General features: G+C 40.4%; 1 protein-coding gene across 5 annotated transcripts in view; it reads right to left on the bottom strand.

Moving 5' to 3' along the window:
- Nucleotides 1-18,459, bottom strand: part of BMAL1 (basic helix-loop-helix ARNT like 1) — a 47,626-nt gene that overhangs the window by 6,626 nt on the left and 22,541 nt on the right. For 3 of the 5 annotated variants that reach the window (XM_082283309.1, XM_082283308.1, XM_082283310.1), the window contains exons 2-12: nucleotides 16,028-16,151; nucleotides 15,195-15,342; nucleotides 12,450-12,470; nucleotides 11,516-11,554; nucleotides 11,140-11,181; nucleotides 10,423-10,580; nucleotides 8,937-9,016; nucleotides 7,837-7,929; nucleotides 6,728-6,845; nucleotides 4,525-4,674; nucleotides 2,547-2,793 (exon numbers count right to left, since the gene is read on the bottom strand). In XM_082283309.1, coding sequence (XP_082139435.1) covers nucleotides 2,547-2,793; nucleotides 4,525-4,674; nucleotides 6,728-6,845; nucleotides 7,837-7,929; nucleotides 8,937-9,016; nucleotides 10,423-10,580; nucleotides 11,140-11,181; nucleotides 11,516-11,554; nucleotides 12,450-12,470; nucleotides 15,195-15,334 — 1,088 coding nt within the window. In that variant the 5' untranslated portion in view covers nucleotides 15,335-15,342; nucleotides 16,028-16,151. Of the gene's footprint in view, nucleotides 1-2,546; nucleotides 2,794-4,524; nucleotides 4,675-6,727; nucleotides 6,846-7,836; nucleotides 7,930-8,936; nucleotides 9,017-10,422; nucleotides 10,581-11,139; nucleotides 11,182-11,515; nucleotides 11,555-12,449; nucleotides 12,471-15,194; nucleotides 15,343-16,027; nucleotides 16,152-18,459 lie in introns of those variants that run through there. The other 2 variants (XM_082283311.1, XM_082283312.1) reach the window with 2 other exon arrangements.

The following is an 18,459-nucleotide window of genomic DNA, read 5'->3' on the forward strand; positions in this document are numbered from 1 at the left end:
AATGCAAATTAAACATGAAGGGCAATAAGGAACAAAGCTGGGTAGATCAACACCTCTTCTGCAAACTCAAAAAAGCCCAAATTAAATATTATAAAATGTAGAAATTGGTACATATTAATAATCATGAATAAGAACAGAAGGAAAAAAGCTGAAGCACAAAAATCCATAGTATTTAAATGTGGGGCACTTTTTGTATGTTCCCAAACACACCAAGAGAATTCAGCACCAATCGGGTGCTTTACACCTCAACTCCTCCTTGACAGGGAGATCAAACACCTCAGTCTTGGTGAAGGAAACAAGAATTTAAACTGACTTTTGTCTGGTGAGCCTTATCCCAGGACACTTAAACCCCAAGATAACTCATCAAAGCAATCTCTAAGAGAACCACAAAGCAGCAAAACAAAGTCTATCTTTAAAATGGAAGAGCTGGCAACCAAGTCAACCTTATTCCAGTACTCTTCCAAGAACTTTAGCAACCAAGGCTTTTAGCAGCACTGCTGTGGTGGGACACCTGACATAGATGAGGAACAACCAGCATGAGCATCAACAGGTGATTTGTCAACTCTTTTCTTTTCACAGCAGGATGTACAGGTGTTGTGGAAAGGAGAATCTGCACCAAGTGACAGATGGCAATGGACTTGGTGAATCCAATATCTGACCCTGTCCTATTATGCAAGGAAGGAAATTGTTTGTGTCCTTCTGGAATTTCATCCTGTATTTCCTCTTTTCCTCAGCTCACTTCTCCGACAAAACAAAGCAGCTCTGAATTCTGAAGCTGTGTCTGATGTCATCTGCATAGATAAGAAACTTAATTTTACTCTCAAATTCACCATGCAGACCAATTAGAAGTACTGAATAAAGAAGAGGAGAGACATTCTCTTTAAAACCCTGTTCAGTGCAGCGTTCCAACAGTGAATTGTTAAGCAGTTCCCTGGCTGTGGCAGCCCAGCTAATTGGTACCTGACACACAGCAGAGCTTCTCCAGGGACCATCCAATCCATAAGGACACAAAGGGTCACAGGGAGTTTAAGAAGTGTTTCTTGCCTGAGTTCCTTGGACAAATGCTAAAGGAACAGTGCAAGTCTATATTAACAAAAAAACCTGACTTGGAAAGAAATTGCTTCCAACTTTTACAGGTGCCTAAATATTCTCCAGTAGAAGCAAGGATCACTGGATGTCAACTTCAGGCCTAGAGATCAGGTTGTCTTCTAAATAAATTCCCCTTCAAAGAGCCCTTTGAAGTAGCAAACACATTCCAAGGACTGCAAACAACAGCTGGAAAACAATTAAATAAAAGCATATGTGTTTAAATCCAATGGGTCAACATTTTCTGAGTCTCATTATTTTAGAAATGCCTCAAAACTACTCATCAGGGGAATATGTCTGATCTTTTGAAAATAAAACTTGCTTATAAACAAGACAGAATGGCATTTTCTGGGCAACAGAAAGCTATGAATGCTCCCACAGCTCCCAGGGCGAGCACTCGAGAGTTGGTACTTTCCAAAGCTTTCTATCAAATTAAAACCAAAAACACCCAAACAACCTAACCAAAAGTCACAGCCTAACCACCCCAAACCAGATAGGTAACATAAAAAAAACCAAACCAGTCTCCTTACTGCACTTCCTCCCATGACTATCCTCTACTTCCTCTCAAAGGGCACTAAAGATCAGCTGAGTCTCCTCTGAAAAGCAATTCCAGCAAGCAGATTCTGTCAGAGTTCGGGGTTTGGGCTTTTCTAGCAGCTGAGCCAAAGCCACAGGGAAACTGCAACAGCCTCACCTGGGCAGTCTCAATCCCTGTTGACAAGGAAAGGAACCAAGCAACCCCTCTCCAACCAACCCAGCATAACCTCTCCATTAACATCCTTCGACCTCCTACTTTTCCCTCCATGATCCAGTAATTTTCAAGGAAGATTCAGGTCATATGTGCCTGCTACTTAAGCAAATTCAAGTAATTTCTTTTGGAAAAGGAAAGAATTAGCCTTTTAGATAATAAATTGATGTTTGAAAGCAGATACCACACAGGCACAAGTTCTCAACCCGTTTCCAAGAGATAACCCTATGAAAAGCTTTGCTTACAGACACAAAAGATCCCATAGAGAAGCATTAACCCAGCAGAATGTGCCCCAGTAAACAGTTATGTAAGTGTACATGCTAGCAAAGCCTAACCCAGCCTCTGCAGCCACTTAACTGTGTGGTGTTTGCAAAAGGGTTTCAGTAACACAGGTAGCAATTAGGGTCCAGTTTCAAAACATTTTCTTCTGTAGATTTCACATGTACAAAACCCCCTTAACGAACCGGCAGAAATGATCCTGGCGTTATTCTCCCGTATTTTTGGAAGTTTGGGGGATTTTTTGAAACTTTAACCAGTCATACTGAAAATACGCATAGTAACAGCTTTGAGCTCCACCTTAAAACCCAACCCAGCTCGCAGTAAAAAGCTAAAAGGGGCAGCAATTTATTTTCCCCATGGTATTTACACTGCTGCAAGGAAAGCTATCCGTGAGGCAGTGCTGGACAGCAGAAGGTGTTGGAGGAATTCTCACCTCTGATCTACAAAGACGAATTTCCCGTCGATGGCGTGCCGGGACACGTACTCCGTGGGCTTCACCCGGATCTCGCCGTTCACCGGCTGCGGGACCACGTGCGGATGGAGCCTTCCAATGGCAACAAGGCAGCTTAAATTACAACCCTCGTTATCTGGCTCGTTATCTTCATCTAGGCCCATCTTTGTTGGAGGCCAGCTTTTTAAATAGCCTGTGCTATGAATAGTGCAAAAGCTTTTGCGGTCTGCTGTAAAAAGAAAACAAAAAAAGAACCCAAAAAACAAACCAACAAAACCCAAGAAAGCAGTTAGGTCATGGATGCAGCTTTGGAGAACTTCAACTCAGTTCTGCTAATAATGCATCTCCTCTCTTATGCAGGAAATTCGGGGGGCTGGGGGTGTTTAGCCTGGAGAAAAGGAGGCTCAGGGGTGACCTTATCACTCTCTAGGACTGCCAGAAAGGAGGGGGCAGCCAGGTGGGGATCGGCCTCTTCTCCCAGGAAACAAGAAACAGGACAAGGGCATACAGCCTGAAGCTGCGACAGGGGAGGGTCAGGTCAGGATTCAGGAAGAATTTCCTCACTGAAAAGACTGTCAGGCATGGAAGGGGCTGCCCAGGGAGGTGATGGAGTCCCCATCCCTGGAGGTGTTCAAGAAGTGACACAGCACTCAGTGCCATGGCCTGGCTGACAAGGTGATGTTTGGTCAAAGGCTGGGACTCAGTCTTGGAAATCTTTTCCAACCGTAAGGACTCTGTGATTCTAAGGGATTTTTCAGCACTCCTGCTGTAATGCAGCTAATCTGAGATAATCCAATAAACAATTTATCTTGGCAAAACCCCTGTTTATGCTGAAACATCACATAGCTCAGACCAAGGTTGCTTTTGGTAATTTTGAGCAGAAATTGCATCACATTTTATTATTTCAGCAAAGGACGCAAACAATCCAAAGGAATGTTTGAAGAAATTAGATTAATAAATACGCCGCCTCTTTCAACTTAACCTGGGGCTCCTACAAAACCCAGGAACACGTTTGGCAGAACATACACTGTTTGGGGTGTACAGGGGACAGCTGTAGACAGGGGTGATGAACATTTGCAACGGCCAGTAAAAGTCAGTATCCAAAAGGAGAATTCCTATTCCTCAGCACTGAGCAGGCCTGAAAACTCCAAGGAAGATGACTTTCACAGGGAGGTAGAGTAAAAGGCTTATGCCACGCTATACAAACTGGCTTCCTCAGCAATGAGCACAAAAGCAGGATCCAAGGCTGAAGCTGCGTCTGAACCTCACAGGGAGCCGGGGCAGCTGCCACAGCCAGAGAATACACCAAAATGGCCTCTGTTCTCTTGCTGTTTGTCTTTTCACTTTAACTAACTAACACCAAATCTGTCATTCACAGTACTCAAAGAAGAAACCTTCACATTTGGGCTAAATATATATTCCAACATGCCTAGACTAATATCCTGCAGAGGAAAAAATATTATCAACACTGCTAATGCTATGACCAAATATTACAGGCATAGAAATGCCAGGTTTCCAGTCCTCAGAATGTACCAAACCCACAGATGAACTTAGAATACACTTTTTTTTGAGGTGGATACCCACCCAAACATCACTGGGCAAATAGAAGCAGAGGACAAGGAACAGCTCCCCTTTACTGGAGACACTGGCCAAATGGTGAAGACCGAATGTGATCTGACCAATGTCTGAAGATGATGCAATAACCACCCCAGAACTGTTGGCACAAACTGCCTGAAAAAGTTTCAAGAGAGCAGAGTGGAGAATTTGGCTTTAAATACTAATGCAGGTGTGTAAGAGATACTCGAGGGGAGTGAGGGGGAGTTTGAAGAAATAACAGACCTAGACATGGTTCAGAATCTTAATAAGAAACATCGATAAATGTAAAAAATTTAACCACTGCAAACGAGAGATCGTGTGAAAAAAATCCTGACAGCCTTGGTAATAAAAGCATAATGGTTACCTTTCTTCTTTGAGCAGGTAGAAGGGAAATCCTTGTCTTCTACTTTGACGGAGGGTCTGTTGCACTTCATCCTGCAGAAGAAGGAGCGCCGTGCTCCGGAGCAGAGCCGCGAGGGCCCGGGCGTTATGTCCGTCTTTACCGGGAGTCCGGCTGCGCAAACACGGGGGGTGGGGGAGAGTCTGTCAGGTGCAGAGTGAACCACACACGTGGCTACCCCAAAAACCCCACCCTACAATGCTTCAGCCTCACTGGGCCCTGCACAGAAGTCCTGTTTCTGAGGTTTTTATGTATGTGACTGTGCAGCACACCCAGCTGACCATACCAACACTGCAAGTTCTGACTCTGCTTCCTGCTGTGGAAACACTGAGGCGAGTTCGAGAACACAGGGCTCTGAGTCCAATGATTAGCAAGAAATTGGACAAATCCACACAAGTCCTGTAATGAACACTGTAATGTCTCTGAACTGATTAAAAATAGAGAGATTATTTCTCCATAGCCAGAGCAGAATTTCAAACACAGTCACTCAGGAGGCTCCTGACCCTTCAGACTGGCACTTTTCTATCACAGCACCCACTCAAAAAACACATGTGCCTACAGAGCAGAAGAGCCCCAATGACACTTCAGGGATAGGAGAAGGAAAAAAGGTAGCTGGGAGCTACACAGGGACTGCAGATCCCCAAGACCTCCAGTTATGTCTAAGAAGTCTCCCTTGCCTTGCAGAAATAAGTGCACATGGACATGCCCTAACAATAAATCCTGACCTTTATCATATTCTCACAGGAGATTCTTTTCTGTGGGAAAACAACCTAAACATATCACTCTGAGCAGAGTGCTGGTACCACCAGGGCTCTGGGAAGAGATGCTTCCATGGCAGGCATCAGGACCACAGGTATCAGCAAGGCCACTGCTCCAAGGGCTGATGGAGGATTTAAATCACACAGCAACTTTTCCCCAGCCTGCCATCCACTCCAACCATTTCTGCACGGGGATATGTAAAATCAAACAGCTGTCAACACAAACAAAAACTCCTCAGGCCTTGTGGGCTTTTAACATAAGGAAGAAGACAGCAATTCCAGTATTTTAGTGGAAAGTGTGCCTCCCTCACAATTCCACTGGAGTGAGGTGATCTCCAGGAGGTCAGGCTGCCCTGCACCACATGCCCTCCAAACTGCTGCACCGTGGTGAGAGTACAAGCTGTGCTGAGTTACTCATGCCAACACAGAAATAAATACGTGCATACATCCTCGTACTCTTCACCAGGATGAGTTCTTGAAATTCTACCAATCCGTCTATCATAGCAGATGGGAAGACTGTAATTCATAGTATTTATTTTTGCCCTAACTTTGTCAGAGGCATACAAAAAAAAACCCAGGAGGCAGCACTAGATATTCATGCTTGACAACCGATGAAAACAGGAGCCAGAAAAAACTTCAGCTGATTCTGCTGAAGCCTCCAGGCTCCCTGCCCTTGAATGATCTCTCTCAACTTCAGTTTCTGAAGTTGAGCTGGTGGCTTCTGTGAGCTGAGATCCAGGAGATTTCTGCTCCTGACAAGCATGGGACTTAATGACCTGGAAATCTGCAGTTGTAAGATACCACCTTCCACTTAAGCAATGCAGACTCCTGTTATGAGAGGGAATTAAACACCCACTCACCTCAAGAACAGCAGAGATACAGAACTACTTCAAAATACCAGAGTGCAACAGAGCTAAGAGACATAGCAGCAAATGATTCCAAGGTTAAAAACCTTCTAAGAGAAAGGCTGGGTCATTGATGGAAGTGGCAGAAAGCAATAAATAAATAGATAAATAAAATGAATCCTCTATCTTGGGTGACAGCTAAGGCCTACCAAGATAATACTGAGTGTATTCTGACCATTTAGAATGATGGATTAGAACAAATGCTTCATATGTTCTAATGGAAGAGGTTAAAGCTTTGATGCCTGGAAAAGAGAGGGTATCTCACAGCTGAAGCCAGTTCCAGTAATGCATCTGTGCCACAGTGCATGCCAAACCCAACAGCTTCCAGGCACCTGTTTCACTTTTTTTTTTTCTTTTGTTGTTTCTTCTTGTCTTTTAAGCTAAAACTTCCTTGGCATGGGACAATCCAGCATCCCCCCTCAACCCCACTTCTGACAGGAGGCAAAGCCCCAGCAGCAGTGACTCTGGCTAGGTAACACTTCTCCCAAAGGTGGTAACACTCACTCTTTGCATCTATGAGTCTTTCTCGTGGCGCCGTGTCAGAAGAAGAGAGCTGCTCCTTCACTTTGGCAATGTCTTTAGGATGGAGATAATCAAACAAACTTTGACCAATCAAATCATTCTGTAGAGATTGAACATTCAGTCAAAAAGTAAAATAATGGCTCAGTATATTTTCTTCATTTTAGCATCCAGTATGAACAATCCTTTTATATATATAGGTGTAACCAAGGAATATCAAACATTCAGATCCAGCCTTATTGCAGGGGGTTTGGACTGCATGACCTTTAAAGGGTCCCTTCCAATCAACTATTCTGATCCTGTGATTTGATGGAAGGTTTTCTCTGTGTATTGGAAGTTATGTACATTACCCAGTAATTTCTGTCACCATTTTCAGTAAGAGTTTAGCAGAACTGGCATGCTCAATTCCCCACCAACCAGATATTCTGGTTTCTCCTCAGTCTCACTTATTCTACCACACATTTAAATGAAAAAAATCTTAATTGCAAATGTTCTCTTTCATTATTTACATATGAATAGGTATTTAGTATATACCTAACTAAAGGCTGGCTGAGGAAAACTTTTGAAACTAATACAACTTTTAAATTTGATGAGGGGTGCAGATGACAGAAAGAATGAAGATTATTTGCACAATATATGGTCCAAGTTAAGCCTTATGTTGATCATATATTAAAAACCTGGCTTTGGTATAACTGCTTTCCAGTTTCCATCAGTAAGCATGCAAGCAAAACCAGAACAGAGAGAAAGAAAACTAAGCTGAAAAATCCATGTGAAGCTACTGGAAGAACCCCAGACTGATGTTTCAATATTTGCTTCCATTCCCAGTTAGGTAATGCTTTTGCAATCCTGAGGGTAAATCCCTGAGCAGAATGCATCAATCAGTGAATTAAATTTAGTTCCTTTTCACCTCTTTGCTTTGAATGGAAACCAGAAACAATCTTCTCTAATGACAAGGCAGAGAAGAGCTCTCTCTTTGCAACACCTCTCAGCTTTCAAGACAGGCTGTTCTCATACCTACCCCCAGATAAAGGCATAGCCATCAAAAAGCTCTCCAATCTTTTAAGATCTAACATACTTAAAATGGAAAAGAATACCTGACTGTAGTTGAGGATCTTGAAGACAGATTCTGAAACAAACAGTATCTTTCCTCTGTCACAGCCCACAACAAAAAGAAATCCATCTGCTGCCTAATTAAGGGGGGGAAAAAGTCAAATCCTAAGTTATACATCCTCATTGTATCGCTATAACCTTTAAAAACACTTCGTGTACAGTAGTACAGAATTTCTACACTAGGAGAGCTGTCTTAACATTTAGAGATAACTGAGTCAACAGGCAAAATGTGAAATTACAATGAAGGGGCTTTTCTGCATCTGCAAACATTTTTGGCATCACTCTGGGCATTGTGCCCAGAATGTAAAATAACTTTTATGAGAAGAAAGAACCCATGTCTTGTCCAATAATATTATGATTATGTTTAATAATGCCTTCAAATTAAAATGTTATTTTAACTATTTAAAAAAGCTCCTCTTTTAGAAACCAAACATAACATGGATATTTATTTCTGTGCCTGGAGGCAACTAATTCGTATTTGCAAAGTACAGTCTTTCAGTCACACACAAGCATGCAGGAATAGGCCCCAATTATGTATCCTCAGAGTCACAATGCTGCAGAAATTAAATTCTGCATATGCTGCATCTGGACACTGCAGTGCTTCAACAATTACACAAGCCTAACTACTGACTAATGAGATAAGCTCTCCACGCTATAAAAGCAGTGTAACAGCAGGCAGCCAAACATACTAAGTCATGTTACATCAGTGACCTCAAAAAAACCACAAAGGTGTTCATTGCATCACTGCACACTGAAAATCATGGCAAGGTAACCCAGGGCAGCAAGTCTGCAAGGAAACAATTCATGTAATTTTGGTTCATTCATGTAATAACTGAAGATACTGACAGTTACCATCTAAATACAGGTTTCCTCAGATCCCCCCTCTTCAATCTTTCTGCTTGAATTAAGAAATGCTAGTCATCATTAAACTCACTGACTCTATGAAGCACTCTGCAGATTTCTTTGTTTTTCTCCATAATCAAAACATTTTTAAGCTGAGATGAATGGCAGAAAAATACTGGTGTGCTTTGGGAGAGTTATAGTCATAGATATTAATATCTCTTAATTAAAAGTTGGAACATACCCTGAGAATAAGATGTTTTAATTCATCATCTGATAGAAAAGCAGGCTTGTAGTTTGCTTCTGTATATGGGTTTGTAGCACCTAAAGAAAACAAAAACAATTCACAGATCACCAACATTACACACTCAAGTGAGCAAGTTTCCTTTGGCTCCTTCTTAGACTGTTGTTCAGTGCTCTTTAAAATGAAAGTTACTTTTTTGGTTTTGTTTTACTATCAACATGAGCTCTGTTGGTACTAACTTAAAAAAGGATGAAGCTTTTTTGCTAAGAAACATGTACTGCACTAGGTACAAATTCAAATTAAATGCCTCAGAGATATAAATTGATATATTTTGGAACCAAAGGCTGTCCTTGATTTATGGTCTAGTCTCAGAATTAGAAATTACAAAAATAAGAGATTAAAAAGTAAAAACATTCCAACTATTTCTTCTCCTTATAACTCAGTAAACCATGACAAGTTCATGTAAACAAATGATCACTTAGGAATTTACACATCAGTTCTCTCATTCCAAGCCAAAGACAAAACCCAGCATTACAATGACATCATCTTACGATGCCAAAACCCCAAAATTGGCAACAAAAGAGGCAGCTACTTATTAAGGAGTAATTCTTCTCATTCTATTCCCTTCATAAAGGCAGAAGAGAGTCAAATTAGTAACCACTGAAGTGTTATGAAGTATTAACCTCATCAAATGACAGTGGCAGGAAAGTCAAGCCTTTCAAAACCACGAGGTTAAATATGACTGAAGGCACCAGCTCTCCTACAAATGAGAACAATCACCAGGATCTTTTTTACAATTAGCTGCATCCCTTTTTTTTCTCAGTAGTGCATTTCTTGAAGGCTTAAGCTTTTAGCACCAGCACCACTTGCACCCAAGCACTGATTCACTGCTATGTGAAGCTTTAGGAACACACAGCAATTTTTAACAATCTCAACTCTTCCAAACCTGTGTTTCCCTCCAAGTGCTTGCAACAGAAACTGGTCAAAAAGACCAAAGCTGAGTTTTCAAAATATTCTCCATTCTTTCACACAGAGCTAAAGGTACAAACACAAAAACTTAGAAGTCCTGTAGGAATATTATACTTAAAATCTAACCTTTCTATCCAACAAGTTGGGACATTGCCTGCTTAGAGCATGGCTCAGTACTGCACCAGCATCAACCATGCACTGCCCTTAAGCCCTTTGTTCCCTTTCCCCACCTGCCCCAGCTGCCTTGGTGCTGTGGAATCTGGCAGTACTGATCAATAGGTCAGATGATGGAAAATTATTATCTTCTCATCCCCAAGTTGCCCCAGTGAGATCAGGGTATTTACTGGACCATGAACTAGTAAGCCCTGAATGAACATTGAGCATTAGATGCTAAGAAAAGGGGAGGAGCCCTCCCAAAATGAATTAACTTCCTCCTTTTTGGGCAAGAAAAGGAGAGAAAAAGCGTTGCTTAGGGGAAATGCCATTTGGCATGGCCCTGCAGCCCCAGGCAACTCACCACGAAGTGTTTTCATATGCTGGACAGCCATCCTGAGCACGGTGAGCTTGTCCAGCTTGCGGGACATGGCGTTGCACGTCGGCACCAGCGAGGCCAGCTCGTCTATGAAACTGTTCATCTTATCCCTCCGCCGCTTCTCGATCTGACTGTGAGCCTCCCTGCACACACAAGGACAACACAAAGCACGTCAAACAATGCCCAAAAGCAACCTCCTCAGGAGAAGTAAGCTACCCTCTTGTCCTTGTGAAAAGGACAGCAGACATTCTTCAGCATTTGGTGTTAATTATCTGGGTAAAGAACAGTTCTAAGCAACAGGAAAGGTTGCAGCACAAGGCTCTGGTTTAGCAGAAAACCACACCCAGTGTTGGCCACACAGCACAGCTTTGTATCTTCCCATATTAAAATTCACTGTTAACACTTCCACAACCCACTGTTGAGTCTGAAAGAAGAAAGATGAAGAATGTAACATTACCAGAAATATATCTGGCTTCAATTTCAACATCAATGAAGTGACTAAAACCAAGTTACCCACCATATTAGTGTTTTCACAAAACTCTATGCAAACCTAATTAAAAATGCGAACAGTGCAAAGATATGGAAAAATAAGGGAAGATCAATGCTGGAAAGAGATATTTTCAGAAGAAACATACACAAATAATTCATACATGGCAAAAAGCAAGAGATAATTCTTTTAAATATATTTGTTTAGAGCAATACCTTGCATTTTTTATCCTGCCTTGTTGGTCTGCATACTCCAATCTGTTGAGAAATGACATCACAAAGTTAGTGTTGAAAGCACCCAACCCAATCCTTTCACTGCATCTCACATCCTAGTGATCCTCATTAAGATCAGTTTTTTTAGAATTTGAATGTTTATTTAACCTTTCTACAGGAAAGATCAATATTTATAATATTGCACCTCAGACTGTGGGGTTTTTTAGCTTGTCTGTTTCATGTTGTTTAAACAATCTTATGCCTTCATCCCAGCAAAGCAATAATTTGGGACCACAGTGACACTGAGAACAGGCATCCACAGTCAGGATCCTGTGTCAGAACTGTGGAACTGAGATTTCAGCGACTGTATCAACAGTACCTTCCATGTTGGTCATCTTTATCTGTATCCATACCTTCCCTGCAGAAACAGAACAAAGCAACACATCACAAATTCAGCAGGGCTGGCAGAACTGGTATCCAACTACCATAAAGTCAGAATGAAGTATTCCTGCCACCTCTAAATCATAAATACAAAAATAGGAGTATAAAAACAAGAAACTGGAAGGACTAAGGAAGCTGTGTGGTTTTTGTAACATTAAAACATTTTCTTAAATTAGTTGTGTCTCCTTCAGAACTCACTAAATGGCACAGTTTGATGTGTTTGACAGTAAAACATGCTGCAGTTCAAAGATATCATCTGTTACAAAAGTGTTTTTCAGTTAACTAGAAGGGGGGGGGAAACCCAACTTTGTGCAGATGCCTGTATGTTCTATAGCTCAGTTTGCCTTATGGTAGTTGGTTTTGGGGTAGAAGATGGTAATAACTTAAACCAACACACCACTGGAGATGGCCAAATGCATGGAGAGAAGGCAAGTCTGTATGAAACTAACCAGGCACATTGGAAATTAGTACAACTTTCAGTGTAGATACATGGGTAGTTTTTGTTTCAGCATGAAGGAAAAAAGTAAGAAGGGAGGCATGAAAAATAGAAATAATCCCCCTTAATACAGTTAATATTGTAGCCATATGTGCACAACTAAGCAGGAGAGGAGAACAAAAGTTTTCACAGCTGTACTTGCTAAAAAGAGCTAAATGCCTACAACTACACTTCATTTTTTAGACACAATAATTAGGAAGACAATGTTTTGATTTATGTAAATCTATACAACTGTGCTTAAATGGACATTCCTAGGCCTGCTCATTCTAGTTTAATTTCTACCTGTAAATTTTAGGTACATGGAAGCAAAAGGCAGGGGAAAAAACACTGGGCATCTTTTTCAAGAGAAACTAATTACTAAAATATTTATACTTACTCAAAAGGAAAGCCATCGAGTCTGAAAAAAAAGAAAAATAAAGTACACCATATATAGGAAATAAGAATAATATCTTACATTTTCTGCTGAAATTCTCAAGCTAATTCCTATTCTATTTGAAATGAAAAAACACAATGAAAACAGGGCAATAGCAGTGAGCATTTTCTAAAGAAACAAGTTTGTTCAAATTAATCTACTTTCTGAAAGAATAATTCTGCTTTTTAAGGAAAGAGAGCATAGTTCATTACACTTAACGTGAAAAACTAATAAAATAACTAACCTAAATTATGTTATGCAAATCACTGAGATATTGTTTCATCTTCAGAAAGGAAAGATCTGTGCTTTATGCATGTTGTCCTTGTGGTTAGATAAATGGGATTTCAGAGGACTCTAAGGCCAGAAATAAAAAATAAAAATAAAAGTATCCCAAGCTTCTCAGTTTTCGATTCTTGCCCAGCAGGACAGATGCACACTTGGCTTTAGTCTAAAGTCCCAGGCTGAACTTTATACAGACTTTATCATACCATAAGGAAATTAAACAGAATTTCTACATGCAAACTAACTCCTGGCATCACTTCAAGACTGTAAAGCGACCTGAAATACCACTGAGCTTTACCATGATAAGAGGCTGTGTTTTGTAAAAGCCTTATGAAAAAGTCTTCTCATCTCATTAACATATTAGTTATTCCTGTTCAACAATGGACACAAATCTTCTTAAAAATAAACATGGTAGTCTTTCAGGTATTATTCACTGCACTCCTTGATAAATTATCTTTGTGATCAGTTTTAAAATAATAATAATAAAGCTAAATGTTTTCTTCATCTCCCCATCTGCACACCTGAGTTATTGTCTTAACCACTGACTCCTGATGCTCACAATTAAACAGCACTTGTGACAGCACCTTTAGCTCTGGGATGTTTGTTGTTAAACACCCCCAGAAAGCAAAATCTAAAAGAGGTAAAAGGGAAGTTACTAATGCATCAGGGTAGTTTGTTTTCTCATCATGTAACATTTCAATTGGAAACATTACTCCCAAGAAAAGAAATTTACTGTTCATAGTCCTGTGCATGAAGTCTTGGATTACAGCATTTGACCAGCCCTTGCTGAAGTGACATCAATAGGCTGGGCAGGAATTTTCCTGGAGGAGTTTCAGGAGAAAGAACTAAAAAATTGTTGTGGAGAGCTGAAAGTGCAGCTGATGACTCCTCTTGCTTGTACTCAAGAGGTGAACAAAGAACCCCCCTAAAACACTGGTTCTGCCTGGTATGTGAAGCACCAAACTGGACACTTGTTATGTAATGAAATCATTAACAGGCAGCAGAAGTTGGAACAGTAGCGTTTCTGACCATTTTCCCATATATACATAGATATAAGGAGGGATCAAGGCAGTCTACCTTAAGTTCTACTTCCAAAGAGGAACACTTACTAGTCACCATTTACTTTGCAACACAACATGAACTGCAGTATGACTAGAGCTGTTGTAAACTTATTTCACTAAGGATTCAAGGAAACAGTGTTTTCACACATTTTTAAAAAATGCACACAGAACCTAAAGGGCAGAATTATAACTTACAAGAACAAGCTGTCTTTTGGAAAAGAGGACTTGAGTAATCCTTCCTACCCAGAGGAATAAAGATGGAGAAATCCTTTCTAGAGAAGAGGAAGTTGGTAAGATTGAGGCTGTTCACTCAATTTTGTAGTAGTCAATTCAACTAGAGGGACACGTGTGCTTTTCAGGGAGACTAAAGGCAGTTCAGAGAAGAATTTAAAGTTTTGTGCATAAGTTCTCCTAAAAAGACTCTAATTCTTAATTATCATGCTCAGCATGGATTAAAAATTCTGCCCCTCCTCTTAAAAAGAGCTGCCAAGAATCCAGAGGCCCCCAGCAATAAAATCTGTGCTAAGTTACATAAAAGTGGACTCAGTGGCTGGATGAATAATGGATGTGGCCACTCACAAGCTCCCCTGCAGCCACACTTTGTGAAGTTACAATGCAGAGGAGGCTTGCACAGGGACTTGCAGTAAGTAGGTTGCTCTTGGTGTTGCTCTTGGTGTGCCCAGTGAAGGAGACATTACAGGTCTGGGAGATTGGCAAACTCTGCTGTGCCCTTCACTGCTCTTCTAAAGCAGAGTTGGTGGGATCTCCTTGTACAGCTGAGAACCAATACAAGATTAAACCAGTTGACTAAAAGAAAGGCAGCTCTAATACCTCAAACCAGAGACTGTTCAGATTCATATTCAAATGAGAGCCCAAAACAGCTTCATCAGGCAAAGGTTGGCAGCACATTGATAGGAAGTGACTAAATAGGCAAAAAATAGGTGAAGAAAAGGAACTATTCCTAGTTTTGCTTCCGTTTTTCAATAAATTTATTATCTTCTCCCTCTGTTAGTCAGACACTATTTCCTATGTAAATGGTCAATATAATCAACCTTCACACTGTACATTTCATCAGTCCTAATTCCACTTCTCCACCAGCCAGAAGTTTTTCTCCTCAGCCTTACCCCAAGTGATAGCCCTCAATTCTAGCTGCACTGAGATGAAAGCTTTATATTTATTTTTATTATTAAATCATGAACTTGCCTCTTAGTGCAGAGTAGCTTTCTTCTTTATTAAAACCCTTAAAGCAGGTTATAAAGAAGAGGTTATTTAAAAATTGCTATAAATATTTCTATAGTCTTCCCCACTGTATTGTTGTGTTACCACCTCCTTTTAGCAGTGCTAAGTCAAGAGAAATCCAACTTACTGATAATCGGTTGAGCTTCCCTTTCTTTTCCTATTACAGTCCATTCCTGAAGTGCTAAGGGAACTGGAGATCAAGTCAGCAGGGTCTGGTGACATAAAGTCACTAATTGTAGAAGATATGTCCATCCTTTGGTCTGCCATTGGACTGTCTAACATTAGGGAAGAAAGAAAAAACAACCCGCCAACCAAAAAACCACTGCATTAATATAAGCAGACACTTACATATTTTTAACCCAAAAAGTTACCTTGAACTTAGCATTATTAAAAAACTGCAACAATCAGTTTCTATTATTTCCTCTTGCTGTAAAAAAACCAGGTAATTTCTCCTTTTCCAGTTACTGCTGCATTGAGTATTGCACACAAACCATGACCACTCTCAAAACACATTATGTAGCACAATTGCTTTTAAAGATTTGTCAGCATGATCTTGAACTGAACCAGGTTTATTCTTATGTTACCTGGCCAGCCAATTGCTTCTACCTAACAGAAATATTTCTGACAGGGAACACTTACTTTAGTGTGCCTCTGCATTTGAAGATCATATCAGAACAGTTCATAAACTTTAGAAGTTCTGATTCACTGAATTTCATGGAACAGAATTAAGATGATTTCCATAGAAATAAATACCTCCACCACAGCAGATCCCACAAATAAAAACCTAATAACCCAATGATGGTCTAAGAAGGTTAAAGGTACAAATGAATCTAATTGGCTTTTTCAGCCAAAACATACACTTTTTAATTCTCTAGACTGCAGATAATTACACTGTTGGAAGAAACCCTGTGAAAAGTTCACTGCTAAATAGCATCAACCGTGAAAGAGAAGAGGTTTTACCTGAAGGCCTGTCTTGGAAGCCTAAATCCACTTGGGCAAAGATGATGATGCTCAGCCCAAAGCAGCTGATAATCTTAGAACTCTTCCATGCCTCATGTTCTGTTGGTCAAATACTTTCAAAAACCTGAATGGGAGGAAAACCAGCAGGTTTTGTTAAAAAACACCTCAAAACCAATTGTTTTAGACACAGTTTACAAAAGCAATAGATGTTTCCAACTCAGGGATCAAATTTCATTTCTTACAAAGTGTAGGAGTTATCCATCCATCAAAAGAGTTAGATGTTGGGATGTGCATCTCCAATGGACCAAGGTTTGGGCAGAAGGAATCTCTTTGGCACCACTTCCTTATGGGCCCTTTTTACCATTCTCTGGTCATTACATAAAGCCCCTCTGCTCATAATGATCACACAATGACAATCATGAGCCATTTGCTGTCAGATGCTGCCAGAATGAGTTAAATTGCTGTCACAGTGCAAAAGACAGACTTACCCTTCACTCCTGACTGCTTTCCTCTAAGGATGGTCATAAGTTTGGGCTTGGCTTACTGTTTTGTTTTCCACTCTAACAGCAGTTGGCATCTTTGAAGGACAGGGGTTAAACATGGGTTTTATTCTGCAAGCTTCAAGTTTGATATAAAATCCACATCCCCATACTACAACTCACACCCTCAAATGTGTCTCCCAACCATACTATAAACATGTGGATGTCCTTTGCTTCCACACTGCTGTCACAAAACAATTTTTTCAGCAAAACTTACTATGGAAGATTTAGAAGCTGTTCGACATTTTCCTCCTGCAAGAAAACTTCCAAATTCTATTGGATGCAATTTTCTGGTTGATGCACCTGTGAATGTCCTGACTGCCTTTCTAACCTGTGATGGCAGAACTTCCCAAGTACACAGAACAAGCAGCTCCCGTGACACTCTCAGAAGTTTACAACTCAAACAACCAAATATCCTGTCAACATGATCATACTGTAACCAATTCTGCTGAAGCACATATGTAGACATGTTTTGAGTTATTAGACAAAAAAAATCCAAAGTTATTTGTTATCATTTTCTTCAGCTCTGCCAGAATAGCAAATTCAGAATTTCACATGCTTAAATTATCTAATTTTATGGTAATAACAGTCAGGATTGCAGCTCTGCAGTGTAAGGTCAGGCAAGCCATTGCCTCAGTACCACCAACTTCTGAACAGAGGATCAGTGCTGCTCCTGAAGCAGAGCATCCAAACTGTTGCTGAGGGCTCATTGCCCATCTTACCCAACTTCTCTGTGGTCCTTTCCCAAATAACCAGACCCCTTTTCCATTTTTGAGAATGTGTGACATACTGGTACAGGCACATTAACAAGCCAGCTGGCACCGAAACTGACCAAAGCTAAATCAGTACAAATTTAAGTCAAATTATGAAATGCCATTGAATCCACAACCACATTTGCTTTGCAAGGGTTTCATTCACACCCATAGCTCTTTGTAGGTCAGGCCCTACTGTCTCCCTATGCCAGCCTTTTCCCAGTTCTCTGCTTTGTCTCTCTTACCCCAAGCAGTCCAACAGCTACACACTCGATTGTGTTACTGTGGTGTATGAGACTACTGCATCTCAATTTACCAGTCAAACCAGTCACCGGCCATTTCTCTGTGCTTGGTTCAGACCCAAACCCATGTGATGTGCAGAAATTAGTTATAGCTAAACTTAGTGTGTTTCTGAACACATCTCTATGTAAGGGTGCTTGCTGAACTCACATTTTACTGCATTAGATAATGTCATGGACCATCTATGATGACCTCAGACAGAAGGCTGAGATGAGCTGGAATGAATAAAGAAAACAGAGGGTGGAAGAAAAAGGGTTTGTAAGTTTACCACTGTCCTTTCCCTTTAAGAATGCCTGCAATAGCCAACATTTTAGCTTCAGAATCAGAACACCACACAAGTCACTGTTCAGTAATGCAAAAAACAAATTGTTGCTCATCTCAAGCAAAAATTTCATATCAGTTTTATAGAAAAAAAATCTTGAAATCAAGTATCCATTCAGCTGTGCCATTTTATACCTGCCTATATTTGATAGTTTCAAAGCAGCTATTTTAAGTGTCTTGACCATTTAAGCAGAAAAAAACACATCAAGAGCATTATTCTCAATTTCTTTTCCAGTCAGCCCTTTCTCTACCATGTCCCAAATGCTCATCCAGTTCTAACAATCACAGTCCTACATTTTAGCATTACAGGAGTTAAGAACCATGCATGTCTCTTGAAATGAGTTTTAAAGTTAAGAAAATGTCAACTCAATGATCAGAGCAAAAATCAGCATGCCCCACTAAATAGTGAACAGTTCAGAGAAATGTTTTTTTCACAAGGTTTTCTTAAAATTCTGGGAAATTGAATATTTTACTGTCTTTTAAGCCTCCATCTGCTGGATGCTCAGTGCCTAAAAAAAAT

This window comes from Coloeus monedula (genome assembly GCF_965178545.1).
Source record: "Coloeus monedula genome assembly, chromosome: 6".
NCBI classification, from domain to species: domain Eukaryota; kingdom Metazoa; phylum Chordata; class Aves; order Passeriformes; family Corvidae; genus Coloeus; species Coloeus monedula.